This window comes from Hemiscyllium ocellatum, chromosome 31 (genome assembly GCF_020745735.1).
Source record: "Hemiscyllium ocellatum isolate sHemOce1 chromosome 31, sHemOce1.pat.X.cur, whole genome shotgun sequence".
NCBI classification, from domain to species: domain Eukaryota; kingdom Metazoa; phylum Chordata; class Chondrichthyes; order Orectolobiformes; family Hemiscylliidae; genus Hemiscyllium; species Hemiscyllium ocellatum.
In genome coordinates, this window is record NC_083431.1 from 11,240,739 (window position 1) to 11,253,959 (window position 13,221).

Consider the following 13,221-nt stretch of genomic DNA (forward strand, 5'->3'; position numbering starts at 1 on the left):
ACCTGTTAGTACGTGAGTTTAAGCTTCTGTATCTTATGACTGATGGAAGATTTTGGAGGACATTATAACCGGGGTGGGAGGGAGCCATTGGTGATATTGGCTGCCTTCCCGAGGAAGGTAGATGGAGTCAGTGGGTGAAACGTTGGCTTGGGTGATGGATCAGGTTGTGTTCACAATTCTCTGTAGTTTCTTAAGATCCTGGGCAGAGCAGTTGACATACCGGGCTGTGACGCGTCCAAATAGAATTCCTTCTTCGGTGCAACTAAGCAAACATTGATAAAAGTCCTTTTGCAGAGATGGCCACTGCTCCCAACAAAACCGAGACCCCCACTTACTACTGACCTCCGGCTCCTGACCAGCCCTCGATTGGAAAAACTTGCCTGAGGAGGATGTGCCTCTTGCTGCAGGTTCCACATTGAGGCTGGAAAGCTCATCATCCTGAGCGAGACATCCAGTGTCTTACAGTCCATTCATATCTCTGCAGGCCCAACTTGTCTCGTCCTCCTCCACCAGAGGTCAAATTGGGGCCTTCCAGTGAGAAATAGCCCCCAGTCGCTGCCACCAGCCCTTCCCCCTGGTCTGTCACGCCAGACACCAGAATGAATTCCACTGTGCCCTGCGCTGACCTGCAAATGTACAAATTCTTGTAAACTTTGCAATTAAAAGGTTGTGGGGGGGGCTGAGCAGGAGGGGGGAGACTGCAGAGGAAGGAAGGAAATTAGAGTGTGTTTTTACTTAGCCCCATGTAAGGATTTTCTCACTGCATTAAGGTGAGATTCGAAGGCCTCCTTTAACAAAGAGGAAATGTAGTGCACGCGTGAATTGCCTGTGGCAATCTCTCTCATGCTGCGTATCGAAGGGTTTAGGAAGTTTGTCTCATTTAAAACTTTAAAAGCCTTCTCTGGGGAATGAAGAATTCACACATCTGTCAGTGATTTCTGGATAGCGTGAGGGCCCAGATGGATTTTTTTTGATTGCAAGTTTCCTCATTTGCAGAGCGCTTAATCGTGGGGCTTAACCAGATGATGAACGAAGTTAAAGTTGTGCAGGTTTGTTTCTAAGTCTCTGCACCCAATATAAAAATCGCATCCTTAATGCCCCATCATCGGATACCAGATTGGGACGAGGTGAGGCAAATGAAAGACTAACATAGCTCAGTTGGCATGTGGCTCAGTTCCACTCCGCCATCTTCTGCAGGGCTGGTTCGAAGGTACAGTGGGCAATTAAACTGTCAGGAACGCATCTGTACAGACTTACACTTGTAACAGCACTTGCCCTGGCTAAGGCAATCTCTGCCAGAATTTGCTTCACATTTACCTCTGCTTCATTAGCAGCTGAGAGAGAGAGTTTTGTTTGCCAGCGCATGGGTGGATACTGAGTCTGACATAGACTCATAGAGTCATAGAGATGTACAGAACAGAAGCGGATCCTTCGGTCCAACCCGTCCTTGCTGACCAGATATCCCAACCCAATCTAGTCCCACCTGCCAGCACCCGGCCCATATCCCTCCAAACCCTTCCTATTCATATACCCACCCAGATGCCTTTTAAATGTTGCAATTGTACCAGCCTCCACCACTTCCTCTGGCAGCTCATTCCATACACGTACTACCCTCTGCGTGAAAAAGTTGCCCCTTGGATCCCTTTTATATCTTTCCCCTCTCACTCTAAACCTATGTCCTCTAGTTCTGGACTCCCCCAACCCAGGGAAAAGACTTTGCCTATTTACCCTATCCATTCCCCTCGTGGTTTTATAAACCTCTATAAGGTCATCCCTCAGCCTCCAATGCTCCAGGGAAAAAAACCCAGCCTATTCAACCTCTCCCTATAGCTCAAATCCTCCAATCCTACCAACATCCTTGTAAATCTTTTCTGAACCCTTTCAAGTTTCACAACATCTTTCTGATAGGGAGGAGACCAGAATTGCACACAATATTCCAACAGTGGCCTAACCAATGTCCTGTACAGGCACAATATGACCTCCCAACTCCTGTACTCAATACTCTGACCAATAAATGAAAGCATACCAAACACCTCCTTCACTGTCCTATCTACCTGCAACTCCACTTTCATGGAGCTATGAACCTGCACTCTCTTTACTTTCCAATGCTCTTCCTCATCTCTTTCAGAATTCCTAACATAGGAACCAGGAAATCTAGCCTTTGGAACATACTTGCCATTTTATGAGAACTAGCAACAGGAGGAGGCCATTCAGCCCTTTGAGCCTGCTCCACCTTGGCTGATCCTCTATCTCAAAGCCATATTCTCATTCTGTCCCCATTCTGTTACCTTCATATCTTTGTTCACGATCACTTATTACCTCGGCCCTAACCAGGGGTCACAGTTTAAGGATATGGGATATACCTTTTCAGACTGAGATGTGGAGAGGGACTAGATTGGGTTGGGATATCTGGTCGGCATGGACATGTTGGACCAAAGAGTCTGTTTCCATGCTGTACATCTCTACAACTCTATGACTCTAAATGTCTTCACCCAGAGAGTGGGGAGCCTGTAGAATTAACAACCAAAGAAAAAATATTGAGGCCAAAACATTAAATGCTTTCAAGAAGGAGACATAGTTATTGGAGCTAAAGGGTATGGGGAATTCAGCAGGATTAGGGGCTGATTTGGATGATCAGCTGTGATCAAATTAAATAGCACAGCAGAATGAAAGGGCTGAATGGCCTCCTCCTGCTCCTATTTTCTATGTTCCTACAAAATAGTCTGCCTGCCGCAGGGTTAAATCACTCATTGGAAACTCCCCTCCCACCCCACAATCATTTTGGGGAGGGAGTTCTAGGCCTCTACTGCACATCACATAGAAAGCATGTTTCCTGAGATCACTCCATAGAATCCCTACACTGAGGACGCTGGTCGTTCAGCCCCCACTGACCTTCCAAAGAGCATTCCTCCAAGACCCACACCCCTCCTCTACAGCCCTACATTTCCCATGGCTAACACCTGAAGAAGGGCTTATGCCCAAAACGTCGACTCTCCTGCTCCTTGGATGCTGCCTGACCTGCTGCACTTTTCCAGCAACACATTTTCAGCCATGGCTACCACACCTAACCTACACATTCCTGGACACCATAGGCAATTTAGCGTGGCCAATTCACCCTAACCTGTGGGAGGAAACCAGAGCACCCGGGGAAACCCACACAGACATGCGCAAACTCCACACAGACGGTCACCTGAGGCTGGAATCGAACCCAGGTCCCTGACACTGTGAGGCAGCAGTGCTAACCACTGAGCCACTGTGCTACCCCACTTGTAAATGACCCAGCACTAATTCTATGGGAATGCACATCCTTGTTTTACAATGCCCCACCCCAGGAACTTGTTTCTGTGTATTCACTGGTTTCAGTGATGAAGGGAGTGTCTTTTAGGGAAAGATTGTGCTGGTCATCCTTAAACTCTTCACAGTATAGAGGAACGGAAAACACAAGCTCCTGAGGAACCTTGATAGGGTGGGTGCTACAAGGAGGGGTGAAGGGTATTTGGAACTAGGATAGAGTACAGGTTTGGGGCTCTCCTATTTCAGATGGAGGGGAGCTTTTCCTTTCTCTGAGGGTCTTTAATCTGTAGACCCCTCTCCCACAGCGAGCAGCAAGGGCTGGGTCACTGAACATTAGATTAGATTATTAGATTACTTACAGTGTAGAAACAGGCCCTTCGGCCCAACAAGTCAACACTGACCCGCCAAAGCGCAACCCACCCAGACCCCTACATTTACCCCTTACCTAACACTACAGGCAATTTAGCATGGCCAATTCACCTGACCCGCACATCTTTGGACTGTGGGAGGAAACCGGAGCACCCGGAGGAAACCCACGCAGACACGGAGAGAACATGCAAACTCCACACAGTCAGTCGCCTGAGGCGGGAATTGAACCCGGGTTCTCTGGTGCTGTGAGGCAGCAGTGCTGTGCCACCGTGCCGCCCATAATCATTCATCTTCCAGATGAATCAGTCCTGTGGGATGGCAAACAGGAATGTGGAGTTGAGGCCACCCTCTGGTCAGCCATTGAATGCTGCAGCAGCCTTTGAGGGGCCAAATGGCCTGCTCCTGCTCTTTATCCTTTTGTACCTGGGTATCTACCCTGTAGAAGGTCTTCCAACATTTTAAACATCAGAGCAGCCTTGTTAGTCTTATGCGCTGTGAGGATTTGGAACTGCCAATATAATTTAACCCTTTTAGCCCCAGTATCGTTCTGGTGAATCTGCCCTGGACCCTGTGCAGGTTCAGTACGAGAAAGATTGTGTCAAGACATAGTTCACTATATCAAGACAAAAACCAAATACAACTGACAGCCTCGGGGTAACCCATAGCAACAGCAACAGGGATCGCAGATGGTTGAAGATTTTACTCCCAAACTGAAAGGGGGCACTCTTGCTCCTTGCAACCTCCCGGCTGTCATCCATTTACATCTGATTGAGTCTGGTTAACCTTGGATAGACCCCATTGGCGTACTGCGAGCATTTCTGGGTACCATTCCTTTGGAAGGAAGATTGGCCTTGGAGGGAGTACATAGGTTTCCAAGAATGATCCTTGGACTTTAGGAGTTAATTTATGTGGACAAATTATATAAATTAAGCCTGTTCTCTTAGAAGGTTAAGGTCAAAGTCTTCAAGATATTAACAGGAAAAGACAGAGTTGATAAATATAAACTATTTCCACTGACTGGGGATTCTAGAACTTGGGGTCATATGATGAGAATTTGGACCAACCTGTTCAAGAGAGATGTTAGGAAGCACTTCTACACACAAAACATGGTAGATGTTTGGAATTCTATAAATGCGAGTGGATGCTGGATCAGTTGTTAATTTTAAAGCTAGCATCTTTTTTTGTGTTAAGCCAGGGTATTCAGGGATATGGGCCAAGGGTAGGTCAATGGAATTAGGTCATGGCCTCATTACATGGCAGCACAGGCTTGATGGGCTGAATGGACTACTCCTGTTCCTATGAGCCTGGGGCTTTCTGAGTCTTCGAGCAACAAACGAGATTAACTTGCGAAGCGATTAGATGTGTATATAGTTTTCCTTTATTTTAAATTCTGGGCTATATCTGTGTTCTTATTCAAATGGACATTTGGGAAAAGTGTATCAAAGACTCAGTTCTTCAATATTCTGTTCATCAACAGATGTAGAACTCTTGTTGTCTTCCCTGATAATACTTGATCATTCACGCAGACAGTCTAATTTGATTTACTGTAGCTACAAAAGATCTTCGAACCCACATTCAATCATCTACACTTTTGAATGAAGGTTCAGTTGCCTTCTGACTTACCTGCTGGTTTAGTGCCAAACGGAATGACTGACAAATTGCTGGAAACCCAAGCTTTCCTGGGTTCACTGAGTGAGTTTTATTTTGAAAACAAAAGCTCTCAGTTAGGAGGAGATGGCCCTGAAATCACTTAATGTCTCTCCTTTTTAAAAAAGAATTTGCAGCTATTTCACAAAAACCTACTTCTTTAACAACGCTTTCAGTCAACTGCTCTAATAGCGGTTTGATTCCATACTTTGTGTTCTAGTTTTTCCAAGATAAGGCAGTGGGATGTCTGATTGTGTCATATAAAGACACGTTATTGCTGATTAATGGGGATGTTTAGTGCATCAACCCCTGCTTAATTTCTCTCTCCCTTCGCTGCTCCAGGACTAAACTGGCTCAGGAGGTTCTTTATAAGGGAACTGACACCCGCATCATGGCACCCAGCAATCTGTTGGCATATTACCCATCAATCCTCCCTCCTTGTGGAAATGAAACTCCAACTTGGGAAGTTAGACTGGAAGAATTCAGCTCTGACTGGAAACTTGATGTGAAGGTAGAACAACAGTGCAGCAGATGACAATTACCACTGAGCTGAATTGTTGCTGCCCTCAGGGAGGAAACAGGCAGGGATAGGAAATGAATTGAATTGAATTGAAGTGAATTTATTGTCACGTGTACCGAGGCACAGTGAAAAGCTTTGTCTTGCGAGCAATACAGGCAGATCACAAAGTTAAGTAGCAGAGATAAGTAAATGATAGGTAAACAGCAGCAAAAACAAAACCGCAAGAAATGCAAAACTTGCGCCCACACCTCCCCCCTCACCTCCCTCCAAGGCCCAAATGGATCCTTCCATATCCGTCGCAAATTTACCTGCACCTCCACACACATCATTTACTGTATCCGCTGCACCTGATGTGGTCTCCTCTATATTGGGGAGACAGGCCGCCTACTTGCGGAACATTTCAGGGAACACCTCTGGGACACCCGGACCAACCAACCCAACCGTCCCGTGGCTGAACACTTCAACTCCCCCTCCCACTCCGCCAAGGACACGCAGGTCCTGGGCCTCCTCCATCGCCAGATCATGATAACACGACGGCTGGAGGAAGAGCGCCTCATCTTCCGCCTAGGACCCCTCCAACCACAAGGGATAAATGTAGGTTTCTCCAGCTTCCTCATTCCCCCTCCCCCCCACCTTATCTCAGTCCCAACCCCCGGATTCAGCACCGCCCTCTTGACCTGCAATCTTCTTCCCGACCTCTCCGCCCCCACTCCCTCTCCGGCCTATCACCCTCACCCTCACCTCCTACCACCTATCATATTCCCAGTGCCTCTCCCCCAAATTCCCTCCCCCCTACCTTTTATCTCAGCCCGCTTGGCACACCAGCCTCATTCCTGAAGAAGGGCTTATGTCCGAAACGTCGATTCTCCTGCTCCTCGGATGCTGCCTGACCTGCTGTGTTTTTCCAGCACCACACTTTTCAACTCTGCTCTCCAGCATCTGCAGTCCTCACTTTCTGCTAGCAAAAACAAAAACACAGGTCCAGGCGAATGTTAAGAGTTTGTGAGTCCATTCAGTATTCTAACAACATTCGGGTAGAAACAGCTGCGAAACCGGCTGGTGTGGGTTCAGGCTTCTGTACCTTCTCCCCGATGGTAGAGGTTGTAGAAAAACACTGCCAGGGTGAGATGGATCTTTGAGAATGCTGGCGGTCTATCCCTGACAGCGGGCCTGGGAGATGGACTCTATAGATGGGAGGTTGGCCTTTGTGATTGTTCAGGCTGAGTTCACCACTCTCTGTAACCGTCTCCGATCTTGAATGGTACCATTGCCATACCAGGTAGTGACACATCCAGACAGAATGCTCTCCTTCACCCATTCTTCCAAACCCAGCAGCCAGTCACGTTGTGCAGCTGGCAGGAATTCTACGCGATATTCAGTATAGACTGGTTGACAGGAGGCATGACCAGCTTAAATGTTCTGACTTTGTTTTATTTGTTTCTGCTCTCCGATTTCAGATAAAGCTGTGGAGCAAGTATAAAGTGACCAATGTTCCGTCACTAATTTTCATAGAGGGCAGCACGGGAAGGACCATCAGCAGAAACGGCCACCTGATTATCCGGGACGATCCTCTAGGTAGGGATGACAGCCTGGTTACCAACCCATCCCCTATCCCCCCACCCTCACTGTTTCAGCCGGCCGCGGGTGCACCAAGTACCGCGCTCCCCGATCGGTTTGGGAACTGCACTAACCAGATTGTTACCCCGAGCAGGGTCGGAGTTTCCATGGGGCTCCAAATCCTTTGGTGAGGTAATGGCTGGATCACTGATCAAGAACAACGGGCAGGTCGTGGACAGCACTGCACTGGATGGCAGTTACGTTGGTGTCTACTTCTCTGCACACTGGGTAAGGCCGGAATCTGCCATTTCCTGTAGTACGGGACTGGTGCTTGACTCATGGCTGGGTTCGCATTCCTGTTCCCAACTGTTTTTTTCCCATTTCCTCCTGAAGGCGTTGACTTGGGTTGGGGTCCCCAGACTGGTCATCCTTCCTGACTGAAAACAGCAAATGCTGGAGATCAGAGCAGGTCAGAACCATGGAGAGAGAGAGAGAGTTCTGATGAAGAGCAATCTAGACTCAAAACATTAGCTTGCTCTCTCTCCATGGATGCTGCCTGACCCACTGTGATCTCTAGCAGATTCTGTACAGATTCCAGCGACTTCAGTAATTAGCTCCTCCCTGGTCACCGTTCACAGTGTCCAGATTAGATTAGATTACTTACAGTGTGGAAACAGGCCCTTCGGCCCAAGAAGTCTACACCGACCCGCCGAAGCGCAACCCACCCATACCCCTACATTTACCCCCTACCTAACACTACGGGCAATTTAGCATGGCCAATTCACCTGGCCCGCACATCTTTGTGACTGTGGGAGGAAACCGGAGCACCCGGAGGAAACCCACACAGACACGGGGAGAACGTGCAAACTCCACACAGTCAGTCGCCTGAGGCGGGAAATGAACCCGGGTCTCTGGCGCTGTGAGGCAGCAGTGCTAACCACTGTGCCACCGTGCCGTCCACATCTTGGACGTTTCTCACACCAGCTGTGGTGACCTTCAGTTTCAAACCTAGACTCATCTGCCCAAAGAGATTGTCTGAGAGGGTTTCTAGTACGTCCCTCTCCAATAAACCAGTGTTATTCCATGTTGATCAGATCAATGCTAGCCCCATCCCAGACTGCTGCTGTTATTCCTTTCACTTTCGAGGTTTTGGATCGTTCCTTTTGTCTCATTCGGACCAGCTTTTCCGAGGCATAGGAGACTTGGGTGGCACGGTGGCTTAGTGGTTAGCACTGCTGCCTCACAGCACCAGGAACATGGGTTCGATTCCCACCTCGGACAACACACTATGTGGAGTTTGCACATTCTCCCCGTGTCTGTATGGGTTTCCTCCCACAGTCCAAAGATGTGCATGTGAGGTGAATTGGCCATGCTAAATTGCCCTTAGTGTCAGGGGTGTGTAGGCTAGAGACGTTAGTCAGGGGCCAATGTAGAGTAATAGGGGAGGGGAATGAGTCTGGGTGGGATACTCTTTGGAGGGTTGGTGTGGACTTGTTGGGCCAAATGGCTTGTTTCCACACTGGGGTGAGAGAGGGCATAGGTTTAGGGTGAGAGGGTAAAAATTTAAAAGGGGTCTAAGGGGCATCTTTTTCACGCAGAGGGTGGTTGTGTGTATGGAATGAGCTGCCAGAGGAAGTGGTGGAGGCTGGTACAATTACAATATTTAAAAGGATGGGTGTATGAATAGTAAGGGTTTCGTGGGATATGGGCTGGGTGCTGGCAGGTAGGACTGGATTGGGTTGGGATATTTGGTCAGCATGGAAAAGTTGGACCAAACGGTCTGTTTCGGTGCTGTATATCTCCATGATTCTATGACTCTACAACTACCCTACAAAATAACAGAGTAGAATCAATGGTCTGAATGTCAAGATTAAAGACATTCCTGATGAAGGGTTTCCTGCCCCTTGGTTGCTGCCTGACCTGCTGTGCTTTTCCAGCACCACTCTAATCTTGACTCTAATCTCCAGCATCTGCAGTCCTCACTTTCACCTCAAAGGGCTGAATGGCCTGCTTTTACTCCTGTGTCTCTGGTCAGGAGCTACACAAGGGCATTATCAAGCTACATTTCTGACAACTGCGTAAGACAATCTTGCTGCAAGGAGTTGGTCTGATGAGCAACTTAAGGGAGGAGGGAGCGATGTGGAGAGATTTACGAAGGAAATTCCAGAGAGTTAGGCTGGACCAGCAGAAGCTGAGAAGAAGAATCATAAAGGACTTGGGATGTTAACTCTGTTTCTCTCTCCACAGATGCTGCTGAGTTTCTCTAGCATTTTCTGTTTTCATTTCAGCTAAAGGTGCCCCTGCCAATACCAGCGAGCGCAGTTGGTTATGCTGAAGATGATGGGGATGGGTAGGGTTAAGACAATAAGGGGTTGCGAATACATGAAGGGGAGTTTTAAAATTGAGATTGTGCCTGATTGCGAGACGATGTAGGGGGTGACTGAATGACGGAGGGGGAACGGAACCTGGTGTAAGCGAACAAATGAAGACCAGCGTTTGGGATGGGCTGATGCTTATGCAGGGTGGGAGAGGGGCACTGTCCAGAAACAATTCTCCCGAGTAATACTCAAACGCCCCACTTTACCCCTTAGTAACCGTGTGACACTGTTTTGCTGAACCGGACTGCCAAATACCCTTCCAGAGCGAAATGTATAGCAGGGTCAGTACCTTTGGGGTGCACATTAGAGAGAGAGAGAGAGAGAGAGAGGTGCTGAGGAGGAAGACATTTGAGTGGACTTTGAACGCATTCCAGCATGATCCGAAACCCTTTGAGAAATCCCCAGTGGGCCAGCTCCCTCTCACTGGCTCTAGCTAATAGAATGAAAATACAAGATCCCAGGACTAGGAGGTGTGTTTGCCAGATGTTGGCAGTTACAGAAAACATTTTTAAAAAAGTGACGTGTAATAGTGTTCTGGAAGTGTTTTTAATGATTAAGAAAGCTCAGTGCAGTATCGGTGCAGAGTAACAGAACCCAACTGCTAACTGCATTAATTCTCTCCTTTCGAATACAGTGCCCTCCTTGCAGAAGTCTCACCCGGGTGCTCGTGGAGACATATCGGAAAATCAAAGAGATGGGACACAAGTTTGAGATTGTTTTCGTCAGTGCTGACAGGTAAAGTAGACTCCGTTCCCTCTGACAGGTTCAGTGTTAAGGTTCCTCCAGCTGCATAGCTCCTTCAGCCATGTCCTGCTTGGTTGACCTAGAGCTGGGTGAGAATGGGTATCAGGCCGGGTGACCCGCAGCTGGAAGCTCAGCACCCTGCCATTTTCCAGGGGCAGTGTCCTGCCTGCAACAGCAGTAGACTCACCAACTCTAAGGGCATTGAAATGGTCATCGGATAAAGATGTGGATGGAAATGGAATAGTGCAGGTTAGATGGGCTGCATATGGGTTTCACAGGTTGGCACAGCATCAAGAGCTGAAGGGCCTGGACTGAGCTGTAATGTTCTAAGGCAGGAGTGGGTGATATTTTGCACATCCAAAACCCTTTTACACCCAAATCCTACTAGGTTGTGATTTTACATCTGGTTTTCATTCTTGAACCAGCCACTGGTCATTAGAATAGCCATGAACAAACCTTCCCTTTGAATCTGTTAGGCCCTACAACTTAATGGCTTCCAACCTTGTGTCCAACACAACGGTGTCCCTTCAAATTTCCGATGCTGCACCATTTAAGCGCGTTTCACTATTAATTTGCCACTTTGTCAAGCTAAAAGACCTTGACAGGATTTCTCTTCCCGTGACACAGCAGGGTGAGTAAACAATCCTTTCCAAATCTCCAGGCCCGAGAAATTCAAGCCTGTCAAATGGAAAGGTCTAGAACAGTTGAGATGAGTTGGAGGTTAGGTCTTTTATCCAACATAGCATACCCAACAGCCGCACTAGGGATAGAGTTAGAGTTAGGGACAGGGTTAGGGTTAGCTCATTGATCTCTTGGTCACAGTTTCTCTTTATTCATTCAAACCTATTCCTTCTTGAATTGCAAAGACCTTGATCAGATGTGCCCTTAGCTTTCTCTGCTCTGAAGGGAGCCTCTGTGTTCCATTCACCATCCAGCAAATTGTTCACATTTCAATTAAAACTCATTACTTGGTGTTTAGACTTCTCAGTTTATTTCAAATCGCTAAGGTATCAGGATTCCTGACTGGGCTAGCAGGGCCAGCTAGGAACCAATTCTGTCGTGCAGTCTCGCAGAACATGGTTGTCCGTCGGTAGAAGACACGGCACTTACTCGACAGAGACCTTTGCAGTTACCAATCCCACTCGTGCCTATTTGACATCATCATCCTGCACGTGTGTGTTACTGCCATGACAGGAATTTATTACCCATCCCTAACTGCCCTTGAGAATGTGTTAGTGAGCCACCTTTTTGAGTCACAGAGTCATAGAGCGTGGAAACAGACCCTTCGGCCCAAACAGTCCATGCCGACCATTATCCCAAACTAAACTAGTCCCACCTGCCTGCGCTTGGCCCATATCCTTCCAAACACATCTATTCATGTACTTATTCAAATGTCATCTAAACGTGTAACTGTACCCATGCCAATCACTTTCTCTAGAAATTCATCCAACACCTTGACCACTGTCTGTGTAAAAATGTTGCCCCCATGTCTTTCTTAAATATTTCTCCTCTCACCTTAAAAATATGCCCCCCCAGTCTCAAAATCACCTACCCTAAGGAAAAGACCCATCTTATTCACCTTATCCACACACCTCATGATTTTGAAAATCAACATAACGTTACTCTCCAATCTCCAACACTCCAGTGAAAAAAGTCTCAGGCTATCCAGCCTTTCCCTATAACTCAGACTTGTCATTCCATCTACCTGCTAAATCACTTCTGACCCTCTCAAGCTTAATAATGTCCTTCCTGTAACTGGACTAGACACAGTACTCCAGAAGAGGCCTCACTTGTGCAACCTCAACATGACTTTCCATAGGCTAGAATCATAGCATCCTTACAACATGGAAGCAGCCTATCAAACTCCTACCAACCCTCTGAAGAGCATCCCACCCCATCCCTGTAACCCTGCATTTTCCATGGTCAATTCACCCAGCCTGCACACCTTTGTGACTGTGTGAGGAAACCAGAGCGCCCGGAGGAAACCCATGCAGACACAGGAAGAACATACAAACACCACACAGACAGTCACCCGAGGGTGGAATTGGTCCCAGGTCCCTAGCACTGTGAGGCAGCAGTGCTAACCATGGAACCACCATGCCTCCCCACTCCAATATTCAAATATCTGAGCAATGCAGACAAGCATGCTAAATGCCTTCTTAATCAGCCTGTCTACCAATGATGCAAACTTCAAAGAATTATATGCCTGACCCCCTAGGTCTTTCTGTTCAACAACACTAACCAAGATCCTACCATTAATTGTGCTGTAGGCGCACAAATAGTGCCATTGTCAAGGGAAGTTGAGCATTTTGAACCAGGAATGTTGGGAGGTGGGAACAGTCAATGTGCGTTCAGGGTGTAAAATCTGGAGGAGAAGGTGAAAGTGCTGATGTTCCTGTATGCCTGTGACCCTTGACATTGCAGGTCCTGGGTACTCCCCTTGCCTAACCTATTGTATTCTCACTGAGCAATTGTGTGTGAGAAAGAAAGACAGTAAGAGATAAAGGATGGACTGGAGTAGGGGAGAAATGTCCAATACCTGTGCTTGACATTGCAATGAAAGCAACATGAAGGTCAGAATTGAGGCTGGTATAAGGCCAGCACTGGTCCTCACATTCTTTCACAAGTATTTATAACCAGTGACTTTAATTATAAACATAAGCTTTTTCCTGTGCTGGACAGCTTTGAGATGACTTGGCAGCTGTTGAACAA

General features: G+C 47.5%; 1 protein-coding gene across 1 annotated transcript in view; it reads left to right on the top strand.

The window, feature by feature from the left end:
* nxn (nucleoredoxin) overlaps nucleotides 1–13,221 on the top strand; it is a 225,566-nt gene that overhangs the window by 156,640 nt on the left and 55,705 nt on the right. Inside the window, exons 2-4 of the mRNA XM_060848012.1 lie at nucleotides 7,288–7,405; nucleotides 7,542–7,675; nucleotides 10,400–10,500. Of these exons, the coding sequence (XP_060703995.1) occupies nucleotides 7,288–7,405; nucleotides 7,542–7,675; nucleotides 10,400–10,500 (353 nt within the window). The remainder of the gene's footprint in view (nucleotides 1–7,287; nucleotides 7,406–7,541; nucleotides 7,676–10,399; nucleotides 10,501–13,221) is intronic.